The sequence below is a fragment of the Perca fluviatilis genome, chromosome 4, assembly GCF_010015445.1.
Source record: "Perca fluviatilis chromosome 4, GENO_Pfluv_1.0, whole genome shotgun sequence".
NCBI lineage: Eukaryota > Metazoa > Chordata > Actinopteri > Perciformes > Percidae > Perca > Perca fluviatilis.
Window position 1 is genome coordinate 12,536,524 of NC_053115.1, and position 24,251 is coordinate 12,560,774.

A 24,251-nucleotide genomic window follows, 5' to 3' on the forward strand; every position below is an offset into this window, starting at 1 on the left:
TCCTCATATCGAATGGAAATATATGGAAATGCACTCTGCCTTTGGCAAAACACACTTTAGATAGAGGGCGGGCTACTTCTGAGAAGAGGCAAAATGGCGAGAAAATATAAGTGTGCACAAGTGTTCATGAGACAGAAAACAGGACAAGTTGTAAGTGTTGATTATGTGCAGCCTGATTGCTGAGCATTTGTGTTTGTGTGTGCAATTTTGTTTTTAAACACAACCAATTTATACGTGTGTGTGTGTGTGTGTATTTGTCATCCTTGATTTTAATGCATGTTAAAAAAAGGTGGCAGTGATGACCTTGATAGAAGGCTTTCATCATTTCATCCTTCCTCTGTCAAACACCACAAACACACATTACGTTAGGACAAGAGATGTTTCGATACCGATACTGCCTAAAACGCTGGTATCGGTATCGGGAAGTATTGGAGTTCATGCACCGATCCGATACCGCGTAATAAAGCCCTAAAGAAAATCTACGTTAAAGTAGTTTATTTATGTCTTTTCCCGTTATAACCGACTGTCAAACTGGATAATAAAAGAAAGTTCTGTGGCATTCATTGTTTGTGTTTGTTCATGTTTCACAAAGAGTTTAACCTGAGCCAGACCAACAACAATCATATCACATCCATACAGGGATAGTAGTATACAAAACATAAAATATATGACACACTGGTATCGGATCAGTACTCTGTATCGGCCGATATGCAAGTTCACATATCAGAATCGGTATCGGGAAGCAAAAAATGGTATCGGACCATCTCTAGTTAGGACCGGGTATCAAACCTCAATACTACTGGGGTACTGTATTGGCACCGGTATCGAAACATTTCATACGGCACCAAACACAAATATTATATTATTGACACTGTGAAGTCGTTTAAATCTGTAAATCAACCTCTAAATCATAAATTTGGTCTATTTTCACACTCACACACAGACATACACTATTTTGTATGCATATAAGCATCCTCTGCTGGATGGAGTCCATACTGAACTTTCTCTTCATCTTGTCCACCTTGACACTCTGTGCTTTCCTCGCTTTCTCCTACTCTTCTTTGTCCTATTCACTGTTACTGATCTCTCTTGCGGTGTCTGTGAGCTGATGACAGTGGGCCTTTTTGTGAATTCCATGTGGGTTATGTCTAGTCTTGCTGAGGCAGTAAATTTCACAATCTCTTGTGCTGTAATTGTCAACATCAGATTTATGGTATTTTAGAAAAGACACGCATACAGCATGTTTGCAATTTAGTTTTAACACCACAATCAATACAGCCTAAGTGGGTATAACCTAAGTTCTCCTCTCCTGTTCTCTCACTTACTGTCCTCTCCTCCTTTTTCACTTTTTTGTCTTGCTTCCTCCCTTTTCCTTTTCTCGTTTGCCCCTGCAATCTCCTCTCCTCTCCTCTCCTCTCCTCTCCTCTCCTCTCCTCTCCTCTCCCTCTCCTCTCCTCTCCTCTCCTCTCCTCTCCTCTCTCTAGTGTCTGTATGGCTGCTACGTCCACTCCTCCATCATCCCCACCTTCCATCGTAGATGTTATTGGCTGCTGCAGGTAAGCCCACCCCCCTTCCCCACCTTGCCTTTTTCCACACATTTATACACATACAAACAAGATTTCAACCACATTTATAGTGTGGTGATAATTTGTTATTAGTTGTCATATATGGTAGCATATATTTGTCATTTCAGGTCTTTACCCCTGACATTATGGCCATCTTGTAACATTTATCCCAGCTAAGTTTAAAGCTTTATTAACTAGTTCTACACAGAACTGGGCCACCATAATATATATTATCAGTGTTACGCAAAATTTTGTGTATTACATTGTCCATTTCTAAAACAGAACACTAAGCTAAACCATAAACCAGCAATAAGCACCATCCTCCTCTAAATTAATGAGACAACAGTGGAAATACTATCACAAAGCTGGGCTCATAATAAAACTGGATGTTGTTTGGCTGAGTGGACAAACTTACACAGTTAGACCACTAGAATATATTTAGAATATGCCAGGCCTATACATATATATATATATATATATATATATATAAACACTTCTTTGCCAGAAGTTGACTGAGACTTCCAGAGCACAGTGTGTTATTGGAAGCCTGACTCTCAATACTTATCATGAGCATCAAGGACTCTACTCTCTGTGTGGCAAGAAAACACCCTGGAGCTACAAACAACACACAACATGCTCACACCAACACACACATGCACAGGTGCCCCCTGTGTATAAAGCAGGTTGTTTTTCATAGAGATGTTGGACTCACTCTACTGCTCATGTGAAAGACAACAGCAAGCAGGACACACACACACACACACACACACACACACACACACACACACACACACACACACACACACACACACACACACATGTCTCTCCCTCTAACCACCATGCAAGATGTGGTCACCAGGACCTCATCATCTTCAGATGACAGGTTACATGATGAATCTTAAAAAATGCCTGCATACATTTACACTGCCTCTCTCTTCATCTCACTCTCTGTTCATTTCAGAAAATATTGAATATCCAGCAATGTTCATTTAAAATATGGAAATACATAAATATTTATGTATTCTTCGGCCGAATTTCCTGCATAATTTGTCACATGAAATTTACAAGGACATTCCAGCCACCAGCCGTAAATTGAATATGCCCTTACCCAATATATTTTGTTTTTCAGCATGCCCAACTAGTTTGATTCCTGAAATTATGAAGGGAAATTGTACTTGCTTTATCTATAAAGTGCCATTTTCTGCACTTTGCACAGATATCAAAACAGTGAATCAGTGAATATGATCATAAATCAGTCTGTGAGTGGTGTTGCATTGCACAGTGTGTGCTGTAGCAGCCCACTGTGCCATCCTCTTTTGGAATGAAAAGTGTTCCACCTCAGCAGGTCCTCCCCCTCACCTAAGTCTGTCTACTGAATCTTTCATCAAGAGGAGCTTCTCTCCCTCTCCTCTCTCACACACATACACAAACACACACACACACACACAAACAAACACACACAGACACACACACACACACACACACACACACACACACACATACACACACAGGTGCACGTGAATGCACCTGTTGAATCATTCATGAGGTAGACATTCCATAGGTCTGCTGATGGCCTACAGTTCAGAACTATTCTGAAACACTCTCTCCTTCTGTTCCTCTCATCCTCTCTCTGTAAATATATATATATATATATATATATATATATATATATATAAGGCACGCACATACACACAAACGCACATGTAGCCACTTCCACAGCCTCTGCAGGGTCAAAGAGAGAGTGATGAGTGGGCTTGAGCTGTTAAATCTTTTATGTGCAGGTGAAAGAATCTTATCTGACATGCTATGTCCAACCTCCCCCCTGACCTCTACGTTCTCTTCCGCTTCCCTTCTCCAGTTCCCCTTCCTCTGTAAATAGACTCTTTTATTGTATTCTCTCCCTCCCATATGTTGGTAAGAATATGACAATAAATGAATGAATAAATGCCATGTTAAACTAAAACCATGTGTGTGCATGTATCTGTGTGTATGTTTTTCCCTGTGCTGTAGAACCCAGACATTGTGTTGGTGCACTACCTGAATGTACCGGCAGTGGACGATAGCGGGAAGCCATGCGGCCCGGTCCTCTGCTCCATCAACACAGACAGGAAGGAGTGGGCCAAGTGGAGCAAGGAGGAGCTCATTGGACAACTCAAACCCATGTGTGAGTTAGCTTTACCATAATTTCAGCACTCTCCTCCTTCCTACTCTCATGTTTCAGTCCTCACACTTTATTCTAAACCTGGGGATATGAGTCAATAAAAAATACCACCTGTCACGGTGCAGGAACTCTCAAAATGAATCTGCAGGAAACCAGTGTGGTACATCTCAAAAACTGACTTGCTTTTTAGGCTTTGTAAACAACTTGGCAGCAGAATGGGGCACAGTCTGGAGCTGTGCCATTACTTATCAGAAGAGACAACAGGTGATTTCAGCAGTTTAGGGGAGATGATATAAAAAACTCTCTCTTGCATCAAGGAAAAATATCTAATCTTCTCATTGTTAATTTAGCACAAACATCTTATTGATATATTGGTGAAGGTAAAGATAAATCAGTAAGCCAAAATGCAACACGATACATTCAGTACATACATGCCATTCAGACAAACTTTATATAGATTTAGATTTGTTGTTTTTGATAGTTCTGACAGTCAGCCCCATGCTGCCACCTAGAGGCAGATATACATTTCACCCAAGAAAGAGAGGGATAGAGGGAAAGAAGACTGAGGTGCCGGAAATATCCAGCATGTATTATTCATAAATGAGCATCAGGGAGTAGATAACTCCAGTAAACACACACACACACACACACACACACACACACACATTCACACTAACCTAATCTCACCCCTCTTTTGATCTGGTTTGGAAGGGCAAATAAGGACAGCTGCCCAAAACTAAGTAGCTTGTTGACTTAAGTAGCACCTCAATTTTCAATCTCCCCACTGAATCATATTCTGTCTTGCTCATCGACCTTAATTTGCTCACACAAAACAGCTCTCTGCTATTTTTCCTTTCCTAGCACTTCTCTCTTGATCACTGACTTGAGTCAGTGTCTGTCTGTGTTCATTTTATGGGCATTAGGTCTCTGACACTAAAACTGTTTGGTATTTGTTGTTTCCCTCTGAAAATACATCAGCTAAATCCCAAAGATGTAAATGCAGACATTTTATTTAGAAACTGGAAACATGGACCTCAGATGTTAGAATTGAAACGTCTTGCAAAAAAAGCATATTGCACATTTTGCATGTATGTATTTAAAGTGTACATTCTGAACACTGGAGGGCGCCATTACACACTTTCAGATGTTTGTGAGGTAATGCTGTTGCTATAAAGATTGACCTGAACAAACAAAAGGACAGAAAATAAAGTGTCTTCTATGTTTTTTTGAATGTCTCTTTTGACAGGTGCTGGAAGCAGCCTGCATCAGAAATGTTCCAGTGTCAAGCAGCGCATCATCTCATCCAAGCAGGAGTCAGGGACAGCAGCAGGAGGTGGAGCTGCAACGGGTATGGGCGTAGTGGCAGGCCAGAGAGCTGAGGAAGCAGATGGCACAGAGGTCCAGAACAGCGATGTGTCAGAGGGCCAGACAGAGCCCAGTCCTGGAGGGGGCAGGAGCAGAACGGGTGGAGGAGAGAGGAGGAATGGCAGGATAACCAAGCCCTCCCTACTCCCACAGAGCAGCATGGAAGTGTCCTCCTCTACTTCCACCAACCAGGTGGAGGTCCCTGACACCACCCAGAGCTCCCCATTGTCAATCACAAGTGACATGGCTGATAGCCCTGCTCTCGCCATTGGGGCTGGCTTGTCACAGAGTACAGCTGTGTTCATGTCTGAGGTCACCACGCTGACTGGGGATTCGGTTTACTCTGCTGGCCACACCCACCTGCTGGCATCCACCCATGAGAGCACCACCGCTGGCATCCTGTTGGCTGTTGCCCCTGAAAACCAGAGGTTTGCGTCATTTCCTGGTGGCATGGGCTTAGGGGAGGGAGGAGAGTTGGTTCTATCCAGCTCTCTAGACTCTGGTGGAGGAGTCAGCCTTCCTGAGACCACCATGACTTTTGACCCTGATTGCTTCCTCAACAATCCCAAGCAGGGCCAGACGTATGGAGGAGGTGGAGGGAAGGCTGAGGGATGTAACGGTGATGATGGGGGACTCAACTGTTCCTCTAACAACTTTGTCTACAACCCAGCTCTTGTCAACAACATCAAGACAGAACCTACACCCCTGGAGCCGCCGCTGGCTGCTCAGAGCAGCTATGTAGGAGAAGGGACAGGCCTCAGCCCCAGCACCACCCTGGAGCAGATGGACTTCAGTGCTGTGATGTCATCAGCCTGTGTCCCGAGTCTGACCCAGCCTACGCACCACCCCTCCCCTGGCCTCTTCCTTCAGGCTTCCCCCCAGACAAGCCAGCCCTCCCAGCTGCAGACCAATGGTACTGAGGCAACCCAGGAATCAGGCGAGGCCCAGGCTTACATAGGCCTGCCCACGGTGCCAACAGACACTCCAGTCACCAATGGAGACCCGCATACACACCTCCACCAAACCAGCCCGGACCAGCAGGGCCTTTGTGGAAGGAACGGACAAGGAGCGGCGGTGGGCTCTTTTCCTCTAACACCACAGGATACGACCGCCGACCAGTCAGGCAGCAGGGGACATCGAGAAGTCTTAGACAAGACTTCCGAGAATGGAGGGGAGTTGCTAATCAAGCCTGGGGATCCTCACGAGGCCTACACGAGTGTTGACACCGAGCACTACCTGCAACCCACAGATGACAATGGAGGAGGAGAGGAGGGCGGGGGAGGTGGTGGAGCGGTGGGAAGAGGGGAAAATGAGATTCTCTGTAATGGTGTAAGCTTGTCAGGGGCCAGCAGTTCAGTGGTGGCCAGTCCTCAGTCAATAGCTGCTGGTGCAAGCATTGAGGGGACGCTTTACAGCTCTCCTCTACCTCAACAGGGTGGGGGGGTGTCAGCTACAACAACTGGGGCCATCAGTCTGGAAGGCTTTGAGGCTTCCTTTGGAAGCCAGTTCTCTGATCTCATCAATGATTTCATCTCAGTTGAGGGGTCTGGAGGTGGGGTGGGGGCGGCTGTGACTGGGGTTCTGATGCCCCAGGAGGGGGCAGCTGGAGAGGAGCAGGGCACAGGAGCAGGCCACCTGCAGGGCTCAGAGGTGGAGCAGGGAGCTCTGGGACTGCTCCAGGAGACTGGGAGGCTGTTTGGTGTGACAGACTACTCCCCAGAGTGGTCTTATCCAGAGGTTAGTAAACCCTACATGATTACCTTTCATTATTTATTAATCATTGTTCCCTACAGGGAAATCAGTCCCTCCTAGACGTGATTGACAGTGGGCTTGTACTGATGTTAAACGCTAAAATCACCCTCAGCACAATTTGTACTAAGACTGCCAGCCTGGCTGTGTGGTCATTAAGGAGTCAGAATATCTCAGACTCAGCTGATTGGATTTTGATGAAATTTCAATATTACACTGATTACCCTGGGTGGCTTCATTAATTTACCCATGTACCACTTATAATATCTCAGACAGCAGTTCTGTCATTGAATCATGATGAAACTTATGGAAACATGGCATCTTAGCACCATCATTTTCAAAAAAACAATTTGTCGAAAATAACTTTATGAACTAACCGTATCTCCAACATGTGCACATATAGATCACATTTTTATTTTTATTTTTTTTTGTGCAACTTTCTTCCAGGATCATCAGTGTTACATCATACTCATTATTCCACAGTTTTGTGTTTCTTGAAAAAGCAACACTGTTTCACTCCAATGGCTCAAAGGGCATATTTTATTAACTAAAATACCTAAAAAAAAACTAGCAAATTTGTTTAATGGCTTTAAAATCAACAACAAAACATCTTTTGTTGTATACTCACTTCATGACTGAACATTTTTGGGGCACACTATGTTGTTTATGTTTTATTTTTAGCTACACTTGAGAAAACACTTGGCAGTGTTGTTCAGATGGTTCAAACAACTTGGATGTAAGGAGCAGCACAGCCTCTAGGGGCTGCCACCAGGCCGTTAAGACTCATAGATTTGTCAAAAAAAGAACCCATAAATTAGCAAAAGTGTAACCACTTGGGGGCCATTTATAACATTTATCAGTTTAAATTCATATAACAGAAAATTAAAATGTAGGCCACTGTGTCTCTGAGGTATGTTTTTCACCACAGATGGAATCAGGATATTTGATATAAACACAGAAAGGTACTCTGTGTACACACACACACATTTGCATACACATGCTACACTATGCATACATTATGACAATAGGACATTATTATTATTAGTAGTAGTAGTAGTATTAGTATTAGTATTAGTATTAGTATTATCTTAGTATAGTATGCATGCAATGATGTGTCCTCTTCTCACACAGACTGTGTGATATTAGACTGAGGACTGTTTGTGTGCGGCAGGGTGGAGTGAAGGTGCTGATCACAGGTCCGTGGTTGGAGTCAGGCAGTGAGTACAGCTGTCTCTTTGACCACATCAGTGTCCCTGCTGCCCTCATCCAGCCCGGGGTGCTGCGCTGCTACTGCCCAGGTAACACACCTGTGTATGCACACACTTTTACACAACAAACATACTCCTTCAGCACAGAAAAACACTTTCCTTTATTTTTAAATGTAAATCTAACCCCAACCGTCACCCCGCTAAGCAGTTTCTAGCAACAAAGTTTTTCTACAGCATACAAAGAAAAAGTCTAACATTCTCTACTGCACACCCTTTTCGGGAGATGCAGTCCCTTTTATACAAAAAGATGAGAACAATACAAAAAGGAACATTTCGAGGAGGGACCATAGGGAGGGACACTGTCTGGCAGGAACGCAATAAACGTAGCACTGCTTGGAAATGTTTTTTTGGATGGTATAGTAAAGGATGAGTCACATCTTGCTACATTAAGTGTGATCAGGGGAAAAACTGCAAGGCAAACAGATTCTTGCAGGCACACATGGGCAAAGCAAAGATGTTCACAGTGTATAATGGTTAACATACTGTCCTGAAATTATTCTTTGACAAGAGATCGGTGTCAGCATACGGTCACTCCTATTAATTCCTTGCCTGATATTTCCAGCCCATGACACAGGACTGGTGATGCTGCAGGTAGCTATGGGTGGTGAGGTCATCTCTTCCTCTGTGGTGTTCGAATACAAGGCGCGTGACCTTCCTGCCCTGCCATCTTCTCAGCATGACTGGTTATCCCTTGATGGTGAGAGCATGTATTTGTTTTTTGACCAGACAGGGATGCACAGTTACACACTTATTGTCTAATTTTTTTACTCAATGAAGAGCATAAACCATAAACAAAATTAGACTTGTACGTAACTGCTTCATTGTGTGCCTGGAGTGCTGCATGCTTGCGTTTTATTTTTAACATACTGTATGTTTAAGATCATGTACTTGACTGACTGTATTGTTTGTACCCAGAAAGTTTAAACCCTAAATTATCATACAAAATACATCCTTTTCTTATTCTTTCTTATTTCATTTGTGTGTGTGTGTGTGTGTGTGTGTGTGTGTGTGTGTGTGTGTGTGTGTGTGTGTGTGTGTGTGTGTGTGTGTGTGTGTGTGTGTGTGTGTGTGTGTGTGTGTGCTGCACCTTTTATCTTCACAGTCCCCAATTCATAAAGCCTTTAGACTTTGTCTTGTTGGACTTGTTTAGGTCAAAATCCATTTTGAATGTTTGCATGTTGGAGAGGAATCTGAATTACTTTGTAAGAGCTGTATGTTGTTCTAGTGAAATTTAAATTATACTGAATCAAATTAAAACATCTGTAAGATGTTAGAGGAACATTAAATGTTCTTAGAGTCAGCTCTGGGGGATTGGTTGCATATATCTGCAGAGCACCCGGGGGAAGGTTTGCTTTTGTGTGCAAATATATCTCCTGATGCAATTGCGGCTTTGAAACACACGGGTCTCCTCAGCGAGGCATGTCCTGGGTTACTCTGTGTTCATCGCCCCCGTCTCTGCGTTGCGCAATGCGGCAATGCGGCTCTACAGTCACAGCAGGCTGACTGTTTGCTGGAGTGAAGGGCAAGGACATCATGGCACAATCGCGGTCCCCTTGACACTCAAAAGGTTGGGCACCACTGGCAGTGTGCTGTGCAGCCTCATACACGCTATATATAGGCTCTGCCTTTAACTTTCAACGATGATAACAAGACCTGAACGTGCGCTCCAGTCCTTTGTGTGGCCTCAAATCAAATGTAGCCTACATCAAAGGCTTACTGCCTCGAAAAAAATAGACAGAGAGAAATCATTTTAAGCAAATATGCGTCGCAAGACTTTGTCACATGTCATTGCTCCAGTTTAGTTTGTGTGCAGTCTATTGTTGTACCGATGACGAACGAGCCTCCTGCAGCTCAGAGTCTGGCGGGCGGATTTGAAGCGTGTCTGCTACTAACACAACGTGTTCTCTCCTCTCTCTCTCTCTCTCTCTCTCTCTCTCTCTCTCCCTCCTTCTCTCCCTCTCTCCCTCTCCCTCTCTCTCTCTCTCTCTCTCTCTCTCTCTCTCTCTCCCTCCCTCTCTCGCCCTCTCTCTCTCTCTCTCTCTACTCTTGTGTTTTGCTCGATCGGAGTAGCAATGTGTGTGTGTCGCACACTTCAAACTAACGGGGTTGAGCAGAAGCGGGAACAAAGAGAGCAGCAGATAGAGAGAGACTCGCTGTTTGGGTTCGTAACTTGTTTGATTTTAAACTGATGTTAACTTAAAAAAACGCGCCCTTTTATTGGCTTATAGCTGGGTTAAGTTTTTTGTTATGATGATGTAGATGTACGTAAATGTGCCTGTTGTCTAAATTTCGTCTTCATAGCTGTAAAGCCTTGAACTACTTTTGCATTTCACGTTTCAGTCAAAATATTTTTAGTACATGTGGTGCCCAGCTTCTGTCAATTCAGACAAAGGGACGGTAGAAAGTCTTTACGTTGTTTGCAAGCTAGATGTTTGAACTAAAAGGCACGCGAGATCGTGCTTGTTTTATGTTGCATTAGAAGCTTGTTTAGCTTTACGTGTTGACCTGTTCCCTTTCAGCACCATCAGGAGTGGACAGCTCCACTGAACTCAACAAAGGAAGGGAGGCTAATGTGGCTCCTGTAGAGGCCCAGATAATAACAGGCCTGCTATAGGAACAGACATATGGGAATGTTGATGGTCATACAAAGTTTAAATGTTATACTCTCTGTTGTAGATGTTCATGTTTACTACTGAAAGTTTCTCTGTATGGATCCTGTGCCAAAACATGTGTGTTTGATTAATACTTTTTCCATTAACTTCAACTAAAGAACAGAATTTGTTTGAATTCTGTTTTAACAGAACAGAAAGGTGTCCAAAGTTGGTCAGTAAATCCACAGGTACCCACTACAACTACAAGTAATCATTACACAAACTTTGAAAAGCCGCTTAATTTGTATTCAAGAACAGGAATAAAAGTGATCTATAATCCTTTGTAGAAGCTGGAGTGCCACCAGAATACTTATGCCGTTTTTACTGGTCAATTATAATCCATTTACTTAATTAAAAACAGTTAATAAAATAATGTATTACATTTGCATTTAAATGATGTGGTTTAAAAACAATTAGTTAAGATATAAAATTGCATGCTACTGACATTATAAATAAATTCATGATCTTTTTTAATTAAATCCTAAATTACTTTGAAAGGAGTTTCCAGTGGCCTTTCTTTTATGCCTCTTTATCCTTCATAATATGAGCCGTGCAGCATCTAGACTCAAGTTGCATGATTGGCAGGTAGATAAGTCCATTATAAAATGGAAAATTACATTAAGTTAAATTTAAAGTCATTTAAGTTAAATTTAAGTTAAATGAAAAAACAAAAACAAAATGAAAGCCTGTTTGAAAGACATTCGACGAAATTCAACAATTCACTTCTCAATTAATGAGGGTAATTGAATGACTATTTAATCCCTATTTAATTGGCTAATTTCAATGAATATATGTCCTTTAATTAAGTTATTATAATTAACCACAATAACATCCTCATGGCAGATGTCTTCTCAATCATTATTTCTGTTTTGAAATGCATGTCTGCAAGCATTTATGTGACCAGAAATCTACTGTACTTTTTCTTTTTGTGGTGTGTTTTTATGCATCTGTATTTGTATGTGTGTGTGTTTTCAGTTATGATGGCTGAAGACAGCTGCTTGTTATGTGTTTGGCAGCTGAAATAGTGGAGTGTTTTGCTTTATATTAAAAAAAAAAAAAAAGAAGCTGTTTTTGCAGAAAACTCTGCTCTTCTTCTGATTGGCAGTGGAGTGGAAAGGGTGGAGCCTTAGCCTCTGTGTCACTCTTATGGCTCCACCCTTTCAGCTCAGTTTGTGTAATGCAGACAGAATGAAAGAAAATAGAAGTGAAATGAGAGGAGAGAAAAATAGAGAGACTGAGTGAGACAGCAGCAGGTGGGATGCGATAATGTGCACTGCAGCAAAACTGCAGCAGCACTGAAACAAAGGGTCACACTCACACACAGCCAAAAAAAATAATGTTAGATGTATACTCTTTCACACACACACACACACTCACACACACACACACACACAAACACACACACACACACACACACACACACACACACACACACACACAGTTTTTTGGTTCCCAACTTCCCATTGTTGGTAAGGGGATTTATTGCACTCCAGTTCTGATTTATTCTGCAGTATTGAGCCCCACAAAGAAGAGCCCCTCTCCCTAAGATGCTCTACGTAGGATTTACTAAAACATATTATTGATTTGCTTATAGGCAACAAACAAGTAGCCAATGCTTACAGCTCTATGTGTCCCACCTTCACCCCTGTAGATACGCAGTTTAGGATGTCCATCCTGGAGCGTCTGGAGCAGATGGAACAGAGAATGGCTGAGATAACCAATCAGAACTCCAGCTCAGCAACCATGGCAACCAAGGGTGGAGGAGTGGAGGGAGGAGGAGCCACTGATCAGCAGTCTCAAGTAAGGCAGAAAATATGGGATTTAGCTTGGGTGAAATCCTCCCTTTCAGCTATTCAATTTAATTCAATTCCATTTTATTTATAGTATCAAATCATAACAAGAGTTATCTCGAGACACTTTACAGATATAGTAGGTCTAGACCACGCTCTATAATTTACAAAGACCCAACAGTTCCAGTAATTCCGTAGCTATATAATCTGAAACCGTATCAAGTGAGCAGGACAGGTAAAAAACACAAAACAAAACACAATTTGTTTTAGTCATAAATGTTTAATTAAAGCAAGTCTTTAAAAGTGCGTTGGAGTCACCAAGATTCAATTATATGACTGCATGATGATAGTCTAATGGTTTAAGTGTTTACAGAAGATCAGGCCTTTCCATTTTGGAACTCAAAGAAATACTCTACACATACATCAGTTACATCAGTTCATTCAATAATAGCAAAACATATACAACATGATGCAATCAAGTACAAAAGCACCACAATTTTTCATATTTTCTGACATAATTTTTATAAAAACTTAACATACATATAAACAAGCCTAAAAAATCTGGCATTTGTTTCAGGCTATTGTCTTGGGATTCATTACATTGCAAAGGTGCTTTTTTAGGTCACCCCCCTGAAAGTGTTAATTCTATGACTTCATAACAGCCTAAACATGTTACGTACGCTACCCTCTAGCTCTCAAGGAGTCAGAGGCTCTGCGATTTGTTAAACATAAGACTCTTTCTTGGTAAAAACTGACCTTTGTGACAGCGTGAAAAACATTTAAAATCGGCAAAAATGTTGTACACAAAAGTCCTGGAAAACCTTTTTGTCTTCAATCTTCCAGATTTCTACCGATCAGGGTTCATTCGAGGGTCGTGTTGTAGTGGTGTGTGAGAAGATGATGTCTCAGCCATGCTGGGCTTCATCTAATCAGCTCGTCCACAGTAAGAACTCCAGAGGAATGACCTTACTGCATCTGGCTGCAGCTCAGGGCTATGCAGGGCTCATTCAAACACTCATTCGCTGGCGGTGAGTAACACACAAACATGACACATCATTGTGAACGCAAAGACTGTCAGTTAATTTCCCTTTTGTTGTCTTGTCTGCAGCACAAAGCATGCCGACAGCATTGACCTTGAGCTCGAGGTGGATCCTCTCAATGTAGATCACTTCTCCTGTACTCCATTGGTGAGTGATCACTATTTCGGAATGGTTTTTGAGTGTGTCATTATTTCCGTGTCTGTGTGTGATGTGTGTTTTCCTTTGGACTCCTCAGATGTGGGCATGTGCTCTGGGCCACACTGAGGCAGCATTGGTGCTTTACCAGTGGGACCCAAGAGCTCTGGTTATTCCTGATTCGCTGGGACGTTTGCCGCTCAACATCGCACGATCTCGGGGCCACACTCGATTGGCTGAGCTCTTAGAGCAGCTGCAACAGACTCCTCAGGCTCAGGGCCAGCCTGCTGACACTTGGATGGACAGATGGAGAGGAGAGTCACAGACCAGCAGAATAAGCAACAGCCCTACCCCAAACCCTAATTCAGGTGGGAAAGCCTGCTATTTTGTGGTTTATCATCAGTACACCCAAAACACAAAACAAATTCCCACTTAGCCCTAGTGATATGTAACCAGACTGGTGGTTAGTTTTATTTGCAGAGGTTTTAAAATATCTGCCACTGAGACTTGGTATACAGCGGGTAAGCTTAGCTTAGCATAAAGACTGGAAACAGCTAGTCTGATTCTGTACAAAGGTAACAAAATCTGCCTACCAGGACCTCTAAAGCTCACTAATTAATACACTATACAGTTTGTTTAAACTGACGTGTAACAACAACAATTTTACATTTTACTGGGGGTTATGTGCCAGATGATTTCTTGGCTGGGAGCAGTAACTTCTTGGAGTCTCCAGTTTTTGTGCTAAGCTAAGCTAACCAGCTGCTGGGTTTTGCTACATATGCACTGGATAGACACGATAGTGGCATCAATCTTTTCATCTAAGTCTGGGCAAGAAAGCAAATAAGTGTGTTTTCCAAAATGTCGAACTATTCATTTGAAAATTATATTTGAAAAACGTAACAGCAATGTGTCTTTCCAGTTACTCAGGATATGCCACACACCTCCATGTTGACAGTCTGAAAATTTAAAATTGAATTTGAAATTGAAAACTACAAGCTACAGTATTTCTAGGTGTAAGTGGTGCAAGATTGTATGTGTCCGTAGTGAACTGATGAAGTATGCATATCCAGCATGGTAGGAATCTATGTTGCCACTTGCTCTTATTTTTTATCATCTTTTTTCCCCAGAGCTTAGGAGAGCCAGGACAGAGAACCAGCCAGACAACCATAACCCGAGCTGGAGCCAAACAGGACACCGAACCCAACAGGGAACCCAGGGAGAACAGGGAGGCCCACCCCCAGCCAAGAGACTCAAACCCAGCCCTGACACCCAGCAACAGCTAGCTAACTCAACCCCTGGCCCCAACACCCTCACCTCCCTCCTCAACTCATCCCCCAGTCCTAACCCCCAACGCTCTCTCCTCCCAAACACCCTTCAAACTCAACCCTCCAACCTCAGCTGTCAGAACGCACCTCCTGCCAGCTCCAGCCCGAACCGCCCTCAGCTCCCCAGCACGCCATTCTCCCACCTGCAGGCCAGGATAGGGGGGTCTGGAGGGGGCACCAGGTGGAGTCTGAGACAGACTCTGGGGCAGCGTGGCCTAGCCAGGAGGATTCTGGGAAAAGAACGACTGGCCATTCACCTGCGCCAAAGAGTGCTATCTGACAGGGGAGAGGAGACAGAGCTGCTGACCTATCAGGATAACACAGAGGACTTGCAGGTAGGGGCAGCGGATTGTGAGGCGCAGTTTTGATCTCGTTCCTTAACCAAAACTGAACTTTTTGTACTGTATGTGATGGACAATGTATACTGCGTGCTTGCATGTTTGCCATGTTTGTGATCAAATACATGAAACAATACATTAAAAAATCTATGAAAACAACTCTCCCCAAACTTTGACCCTCCATGTGAATAAGGGAAAACTCCCATGATACCTCATTAGGTTAAAACAACTACAAAAGCTCAGGAAGGGCCCAAGGGGGGTAAGATTAAATGTTGACAACAAACTTGAACATAAACAGGATACACAGATAATGAGTGAAGATTGGGATTTTACATGACTTTTACATGTCTACTGTACTCCATTGTCTGCATTGAATTTGTCATCATAAGAAGGCCACCTGGTGCAGGGGCATTCCTGTTATCTTCACTACTCAGTTACTCCCACAAAAGCAGACACACACTATTACAAATGAAGTGCATTTACATGAAAGTAAAAAAAGGTCATATTCAATTTTCACTGGCAAGAACAAGAACTTAGTACTAACTGGTTAAACCTTACATTAAAATGAATAATTTTAGTATGTGTACAACACTGAGCTTGGCCAAATAAAGTAAAGATAATACCAAAAAGGTTTTTAGTTTGGATTTAGTCATTTGTAGTGCTTGTCTACCTAATCACAACTTGAAATCTACTTCAAAGAAAGGGATTGCAATAATAAAAGCTCTGATGCCTTCAGTTGTTTCCACCACTAAGATAATTAGCCACCAGTGGAAGACATGTGGATGTATATTCTATGATCCAATGAAATCTTATAAAAAAGGACAGTGCAAGCCCATCAAACTGTTCAAGGTACCCTGTTGTCACATCTAGCATGACAAGGGGGGCTCACAAAGAGAGGATAGAAGATGTATTACATGATTAAACCTTGTTGGTTTAGTCAAGACTCTGGTCAGTCCAAAACATATGACTGTTTTACCAGAGTCTCTCTAGGAGCTAAACACATTTAATGTATACCGCATATGCTTACAGGGTAAACCACAGAACAGAAAGCTTCAAAAATCAAGTGATGATAATGCACAGACTTTTAGGTTCTGTTCAGGAATTTAAGAGAAACATGAATGTTTCACTTGCCCACCTATAAGTATAAAAAGCAGTTGCTCCCTTAAACCATTATGTACACAGAGTCTCATCAGTATCATATATTCAGTCATATAGTTGTCATCCGTATAGGCATGAAAATAAATACCAAAATTAAAGATCATTTAAAATTTTAAGGGCAGCAGGTGTTAGAAATATGTAGGTAACGCCTGCTCTGCTTGTCTTGCAGATGGACATTACGATGCTAGCTGATCACATCATGGAGGCTTCAACTGTTAGGCTTAAGCAGGAGGCTATGGAGACTGAAAAAGACTCTGGGAAGGTGGGGCGCAGCAGTGATGTCAGGTTACTGTCTGGTTACCTTGGTGAGGTGGAGAGGTAAGTCAAAGAATTCCTGTCACCACATTTACATGACATAACTAACTCATCATCAAACAGCATAAAAGTCTTTTTTACTGTGAACATTTTTCTCTTCTCTGCTTTTCTCCAGGTTTCTAAACTCCAGGTGCCAGACTCCTAGCCCCAAACCAAACTCTCTCTCAGGGCCTGAGGATCAGCAGAGTCCTCAGGCTAAGCAAGCCCTTTCCTCCCCCTTCGACTGGACCTCCTTCCTCTGTGCAGCTATGAAAGAGGAGAGGTTGAAAACGGACTCCTGTCTATCCATGACTGAGGCAGAGCATGGGGAGCTCTATGAGACCATCAGGCATGCTCTGCACTCCCTCAGAAAACACAAGGTATACATTGTATACCTTTGGAAAATCATAAAGTTTACCTCTGATATTGTAAAATAATCTGATGTATTTTGTCACTATGTTGTTTTTTTAAATCCTTGTTCTGGCATTTGCTCAACTTATTTTCCTCTCTATTTCTATCTTTCATGAATCACAATAACTTGAGATGACCATGAGCCATTTAACATATATGATGTTTATACAAACTCTTAATGTCCAAGGGTCCCATTCAGGAACAACGCAAAGAGATTGCAGCAGTGATTCAGCGCTGCTATAAAAGATACAAGCAGGTAAGAGTTAACAGCACACAGCTAGCATCAACCCACTACTTGCTTTTATGTCAAGCTGACCGAGAGTAAAGTACTGAATTGGAAATACAGAAATAATAGCATTAACAGATGTGTTCCCTTCATAAATTTGGGCTTAAATTAAATGTGAATGAATGAAGACATAGTCATGTCATTCACTATGTGCCTTTATATTGAAGTTTAACACAGCATCAAAGTTCACATCATCAATTGTTTTTATTGTAGGTTTTATTCACACTCGAGTCAGTTTTATCACACGTTTTTGTTTTTGCTTGAGACAGCTAGACGTGATCTATGATGGACATTTTATTTATTTATTAATAAAACTATTAAGTATGCAAGCTGTGATCAGACTGTGGGTTGTGATTTGAGTTGGGAAACAGATATAGCCACAAAATGATTTAAATCATTATCATCATTATAATTATCAGGATTCAACATTACAAAGGTACAAAGGTTGTTTTACAACACGCTGCTTCTGTCTTCTCTTTCAGTATGCACTTTATAAGAGGATGACCCTGGCAGCCATCCTGATCCAGAGTCGTTTCCGGAGTTTCCATGAGCAGAGGAAGTTCCAACAGAGTCGTAGAGCAGCGGTCCTCATCCAGCAATACTACCGCTCCTATAGACACTCCCTTGGGTACTTCACACTCTCTCTCTCTCTCTCACACACACACACACACACACAAAGGGCATAATTATGCAGAAAGATGCCTTATTCCTGTGTCCTCGCCTACAGCAGCCTCCTCACGAAAAAACAGAACCAGGCTGCTCGCAAGATCCTGAGATTCCTGCTCCGATGCCGCCACAGGTGAGGCATAAAACTCCTCACACACCCTCCAACACCACTGTACACACATCCAAACACATTACCTACACACACTTACAGCCCACTGCCACACATGCGCTCTCTACATTGGTGCTAATAGTTGGTGTTGTTTTACTGTTCCTGTGAAGCCCCTTGATGGACCATAGGCCTCTGAAACGGGTGAGTCTTCTCTCTCTCTCTTCTCTCTTCCCCTCTCTCCTGGTGGCTGATGCCTGTTTGCATGTCAGCGGAGGAAGGGGGAGAGGAGATCCTGGATTATCATACTTCCCTCTCGCTCTTCCCTCCCTATCTTTCTGTCTCTCTCTCTCTGTCTCTCTCCGAGGTCTGCTGAATGATGTTGGTACTTCTGCATGATTGAAAGATAGATAGAGGAGTGATTCTTGCATAGGGTCTTCATGGGGCATGTTCTTACTAAAATGACTAGGGGACTTTAAGTGTCTTGCTTGGCCTGCCAGTCTTTTTTCTGTGCCTTGATGGGTGGGAAGGTTATATGATGGAGTGTGTGTGTGTGTGTGTGTGTGTGTGTGTGTGTGTGTGTGTGTGTGTGTGTGTGTGTGTGTGTGTGTGTGTGTGTGTGTGTGTGTGTGTGTGTCTGTGGGTGGGTGGGGGGGGGGGTGTATGTGGGTATGTGTGTGGGTGTGAGTGTGAGTGTGAGTTGCTCTGAGTATGGCCTTTGGATATAAAAGTGGAAAGAAAAACACATGCACAATTTCAAACACACACACAAATCTCTCTTTGAGCTTGTCCCTAATGTGTGTTTGTTTTTCCCCAGGGCCAGAGAGCAGAGAAAGGCCAGGGGTCCTGAGAGCCCACCGCCAGACCCCACACATAGCCCCCTCAGCCTGTGAGCAATCTATAAACCCTCCCCGTCCTCCATCTTCTCCTTTTTCCTTTCTTCCATCCTCCCAAAAACTCCCTATCTTTTCCATTCCCCAACCCCTTCTCCTGCCCTTTCCATTCCTTTCCTCCCTCCTTCTGTCTCACCCTTTCTCCCCTCTTCTCTCAAGAGGGAAAAAAACTCTTCCCAGACAGACTGAGGACAGGATAGGTGTCCATCATGGCAGCTCAGACAGACAGAGCCCAGGGACCTGGCTCTGCCCACAGCACTGATCCTCCTCCACAGTTTCACTGGGAGGCCATCACATTAACCTCATGGCATTCTTTGCACTCTTCATGGGTATGTTTCTTTGCAAAAGCAAGTTGACAAGTCAGACGGGAGAACACGAGGAAGCGCCTGAAGACGACGTCCTGGCATTAATGGCAGCGTCTGGACGTGCTCCGGTGAACAGCTGGCTCAAGATAAAGGCTACTTTGACATGCAGAAAATATACAAAACATTTCCTGTTTTGTATCTAAACAGTAATCCATGAAAGAAAAAGAAAACATAAACCAAAAAACTCTCTTCTATGTTGCATTTGCATGCAAGGTTTTTCCGCTTATTCCTCCTCTCCATCATCCTGAAGATCTATAGTGGCAAATCATTCTGCTGATTCAATATTTCACAACCAACCACTCTGACTCACAGGCTTACAAACCTATTAATCAGTCACCCGATCAAAAGGGGAGGAACTGCACTTGAATGTAAGAGGGGCATTGTTAGATAAGGGTTTGGGTCTGAATAACGATGTCTTAATTTGTTACATGGACTTTGTATGGAGTCGTTCTCAGAGGCAGCACTTTGCTCGCCTGACGTGGTGTGTCCGTGTTTGTTCAATTCAATGCATGTATTTGAGCTACAAGCTCCTGCATGCTTGCCAAACTGCTTTAGTGTTGTTTCTTTTGTATTTCTATGTGAAGTTGTGTCTCACTTACGTCCTCATCAACTTATCCTTGCCCTGTTTAATGTGAACTGTGTAAGGAAAAATTACTCATTTTGGGTGCTTTTTTTACTTTATTTATTTAAGGGTCTAATAATTTATTTAATTGGCTCAAGAGTGGTTCAGCTTGAGACTGGTTTTCCCCCCTTGTGTGGTAAAATATGACATGTTCCAATGGTTAAATGTCTCTGTTAGTTTGTTCTTTGCGTGAACCTCTAAATCCTAACTGTGGTTTTGAGGAGAGAGTCACATACCATTGCCTTGACTTCTTCTTGACTCTGAGAGGTCTCTATGCTTGCTCTGTAAAGGACATGGGTCATATACCTGCCCCTATATGGGGCATTGGTCCCCATATTAGCCCATATGGGCGATCAAATCCATATTTTGGACTATTGCATATTCCTGTATATAAACTGACGAGGTAAGGGGATACGAGGACCCTGAAACTTTTTCATAAGAGGACTGTATTTAAGATTATAAATTATTTTACTCCCATAATGAGAACTTAAGACAGAGACCTGGGTACACAGGATGGCTGTATTGCTTGTAAATAATGTAGATATTGCAAACGGAGTAATGTGCATGAGATTTAAGACAAAGAAAAAGAAAAAAGAACATGTTAGTGGCTATCGACTGTGAGAGGATTTTAACTGCTTCACTTTAAGAGTATCCAGTATAAGTGTTACTGAAAAGAACATTTTGTTAAAGCATGCAACTGAAAAATCTAATGTTAGAATTATAAGTGGGAAAACAAAGTTAGCTGAAACAATGATCTTTCAGACAAAACATTTACACTTTGTGCTTTTGTTTCTTGGCTAGCAAAAATGAAACCCTTTTTGCCAGTAGTGCCAATTATTATGAATGCTATTTTTCCTAACAATATGTTACGTTGGGGAAACCAACACCCAAAAGATAGCAGTAAAATCCACAGAGGCAACACACACACAGACAGTAAACAGTAGAAGAGATTTAGTACTAGCTCAACCATAGACAACTTCTGAGGTTTGCCTAAGGCAGACTTAAGTGTAGACGACGATGATGCAAGTATGAAAATTATAATAATGGTGATAAGATGATGATGGCCGTTTTAATATGAATGCAATGAATGGTGACCCAAAATGGATGAGGGTGCTACATTCTTTACAATATGGTTGTGCTTCAGCAACATACTAGCTTTTATTAAGACCATTAATCACACCTACAGCGGATCCAGCCTGGCCTCCAGTCAAAGCTTTCCATCTTCAAACAGAATGTCTCCTCCCCCCCGCTTTTTACATATCATTTGATTAATTTTTATTTTCTCCTCATTGTCACTGCCATTATGATACGACGTCTACTTTAGACTTCTGGAAAGCTCTGTTTAGAAAGTGCCTGCTCAATAACAGAAAAGTGCAAGCTAATATCAGGAAATATCTATTGTATGTCCTCCAAAAGGTTGCCAGTTACTTGTTTATTTTCCTAAATTGTGTGTTAAAAATGAACTTGACAGTGTTGAACTTGATCCGAGTCTAAGTTAGAAGCTCGTATTTGTCAGTGGTATGAATGAATGCTCATGGCCTGATTGATGCTATGTGTTGCTTTATGAGACAAACCAGTAATTACAGTTTCACTTTATGCCCCACTTGTGTGTCAGTTGTGCAGTATCAGAACAAGAAAAACCATAGAATTCAGCCTCTGTGTATGAAAGGCACTGTCACGAGTCTATTCAAGGTCCCAGTGTTGCTGTTGGGAAAAAGATGCGTTCTCTAGCAGGGACTCGCTTTGTCTGTCTTTCCTTAAAAAATTGTTCTTGCAGCATTTAAGTGAAAGCATAACCCAACAGTTTTCCAGAGGACAAAATAGCTGTCACTTTCTTTCTTTGTCTTTCTCTTTCACTCATGTTCTCTCTCTTCTCACACACACACAACACACACACACACACACACACACACACACACGTCAATACATACATACAGTACACAAATGTACACAGACACAAAAAATGCCACACTCTTTCTCTCTGTGCTTATGTCTTTGGGAACAATTAAATCTCTCCCTTAGATTTTACTCAGGGTTAAAGAACAGGGAGATGGTATGTGGAGTGTGATGCTCGCCGACACAGAGTTGTACCGCTACTGGTGACTGTGTATATTGTATGCATATATGTATGTGTACATATTTGTGTAGGTTAGGGATACTCCAGTTGTTCATTCACTAATCTAGTATCTACAAATTTTAAAATAATGTTCTTGATTGACGCACTCCTTCTGAGTCTCATTTTGTGAAGAAGCAAATGTGATGTTTGTTTCATCCGAGGTGTGTTTGCATCACTTTTTCTACAAGAAAAAAAAATCTCCAAATCCCATATTTTATAGGATTCCGTTTGATTATAAACTAAATTTAAAGCAAGTAATGAGTGATATTTCTATTTCTATACTTGCTCTTGTTTTAAACGCACAAGATTCTTGATACAAGTAATTGTTAAATAAAAATAGGTAACGGCCATGTATCAACTCAATTTTCTTAATTAAAAAAGTTGTAAGAGATAGTATATTTAAAGATTTACAATTGGAAACATCTCTATAATGTGTGTTTCACATGTTTCCTCAATTTTTATCACACTGAGAGACAGCCATGGTTAGAATGGCACTGTCAAGAGATTCCTGTTACGATATCACTTGAGCATCCTCTTAAACTGCCCCTCCTCTCACATCAGCACAACTCAAGTCACAAAGAACACTGCTTTAGACTCCTTCATATATTATATAATATATATGCACACACAGACAAATATACACACACTCCAACATCCAAATGCTAGTGCTTATCAACACACACACAGAATACATACTCATACACATGAAACTAGACACAGATTGCAGATAATCCATCAATATGTTCATGTTTTTGGAGAGGACAGTGACTGTAAAAAGAGTATGTAGAGTAGAAAAAGTAAAAAAATACAATGAAGAAATATTGCCATAGTAGACAGCTGGTAGACATGCACAGAGATGGCCTCTGTTTTCATAAGTCTGCCTAGAAATGAATGGTATAACCTTTCAGGCCTTGTTTTGAGAGGGCGTGGCCAAACACCACATTGCATGCTAGAATGGTAGACCCTTATAGATAATCTATGGCTAGACCTCTCCTTGCCTTCTTCTGCCCTCTTCTTTCACCCCGTCTTCCCTCTCTCTCTCGCTCTCTCTGTCTCTCTCTCTCTCATTTCCTGTTGTATTCCCACCTTGCCTGCTGTTGTGTTCTCCATGCCTATCTCAGTCTTTCATTCCTGTTTTCTTTTCTTTTTTTGTAGCCTAGTTTTTACTTTGTTTTACCAACGTGCATGCACAAGCATCACTAAATTGTTGATGTTTTTAAAAGAATATTTTGTTGCTGAGGCCATGCAAAGTGTTTTGAATATTGCCCTTATATGTGGAAAATGTCTTCTGAATGCTTTACATAATTTCTGCTGTAAAATGAAATCAGAATAAAAAGAAAATTTGCACTTTAACTTATTTTTTGCCTGATATTTATTTCTCCCATGGTTCTGAAAGAGAAAGTTGTAAGTCTCTGTTTACTCATGCTTTTCTTATTTTATCTTCTGAACATAAAACTGGGTCATTTGTATACCCCTCCTGAATCCACTCTGAAATTTTGAAAGAAGTCCTTTATAATATGTTAACCTTTCATTTATTATTTTCTTTTGCAGAGTGGCAGGACTATTACAACAGCATCTTTCCAGTTTTGTGGAAACCCTTCCTTGTCCCATACTTTATTAAATAATTCAAGTAAGATATCTTTAGACGTCTCACTAAGATGATTTATCATCACATAACAAATTTGGACTTTGCTTGGTGGAGACATCCTTGTTTTCCTAAGAGCATGATTCAGATGTCTTTGTAAGTGGAATACTTAATAAATTGTTGGTATTTTCATTTTCTAATATTTCTTGCTCATACTCGGTTACTGTAGCTTCTCTCCTTTAACAAATGTTTGTGCCAGTCAATTTAGAATTTCCATTTCTGTCTCTCTGACACTAAAGTAAGATCGATTGCTGGTTCTGTACAATTCCTAATATTATTTTGTGTGCCACTTCCATGATTTA

At 41.8% G+C, this 24,251-nt stretch overlaps 1 protein-coding gene across 8 annotated transcripts in view; it reads left to right on the top strand.

Moving 5' to 3' along the window:
- LOC120557182 (calmodulin-binding transcription activator 1-like) overlaps positions 1-23,657 on the top strand; it is a 52,168-nt gene extending 28,511 nt beyond the window's left edge. For 2 of the 8 annotated variants that reach the window (XM_039797274.1, XM_039797277.1), the window contains exons 6-21: positions 1,485-1,556; positions 3,576-3,729; positions 4,973-6,828; positions 8,012-8,138; positions 8,671-8,805; positions 12,411-12,559; positions 13,393-13,577; positions 13,658-13,736; positions 13,825-14,092; positions 14,852-15,384; positions 16,715-16,863; positions 16,976-17,219; positions 17,438-17,506; positions 18,019-18,164; positions 18,264-18,335; positions 18,482-18,886. In XM_039797274.1, the coding sequence (XP_039653208.1) occupies positions 1,485-1,556; positions 3,576-3,729; positions 4,973-6,828; positions 8,012-8,138; positions 8,671-8,805; positions 12,411-12,559; positions 13,393-13,577; positions 13,658-13,736; positions 13,825-14,092; positions 14,852-15,384; positions 16,715-16,863; positions 16,976-17,219; positions 17,438-17,506; positions 18,019-18,164; positions 18,264-18,335; positions 18,482-18,707 (4,464 nt within the window). In that variant the 3' untranslated portion in view covers positions 18,708-18,886. Of the gene's footprint in view, positions 1-1,484; positions 1,557-3,575; positions 3,730-4,972; positions 6,829-8,011; positions 8,139-8,670; positions 8,806-12,410; positions 12,560-13,392; positions 13,578-13,657; positions 13,737-13,824; positions 14,093-14,851; positions 15,385-16,714; positions 16,864-16,975; positions 17,220-17,437; positions 17,507-18,018; positions 18,165-18,263; positions 18,336-18,481; positions 18,888-19,125 lie in introns of those variants that run through there. The other 6 variants (XM_039797281.1, XM_039797279.1, XM_039797276.1 and 3 more) reach the window with 6 other exon arrangements.
- Positions 23,658-24,251: the final 594 nt, after the last annotated feature.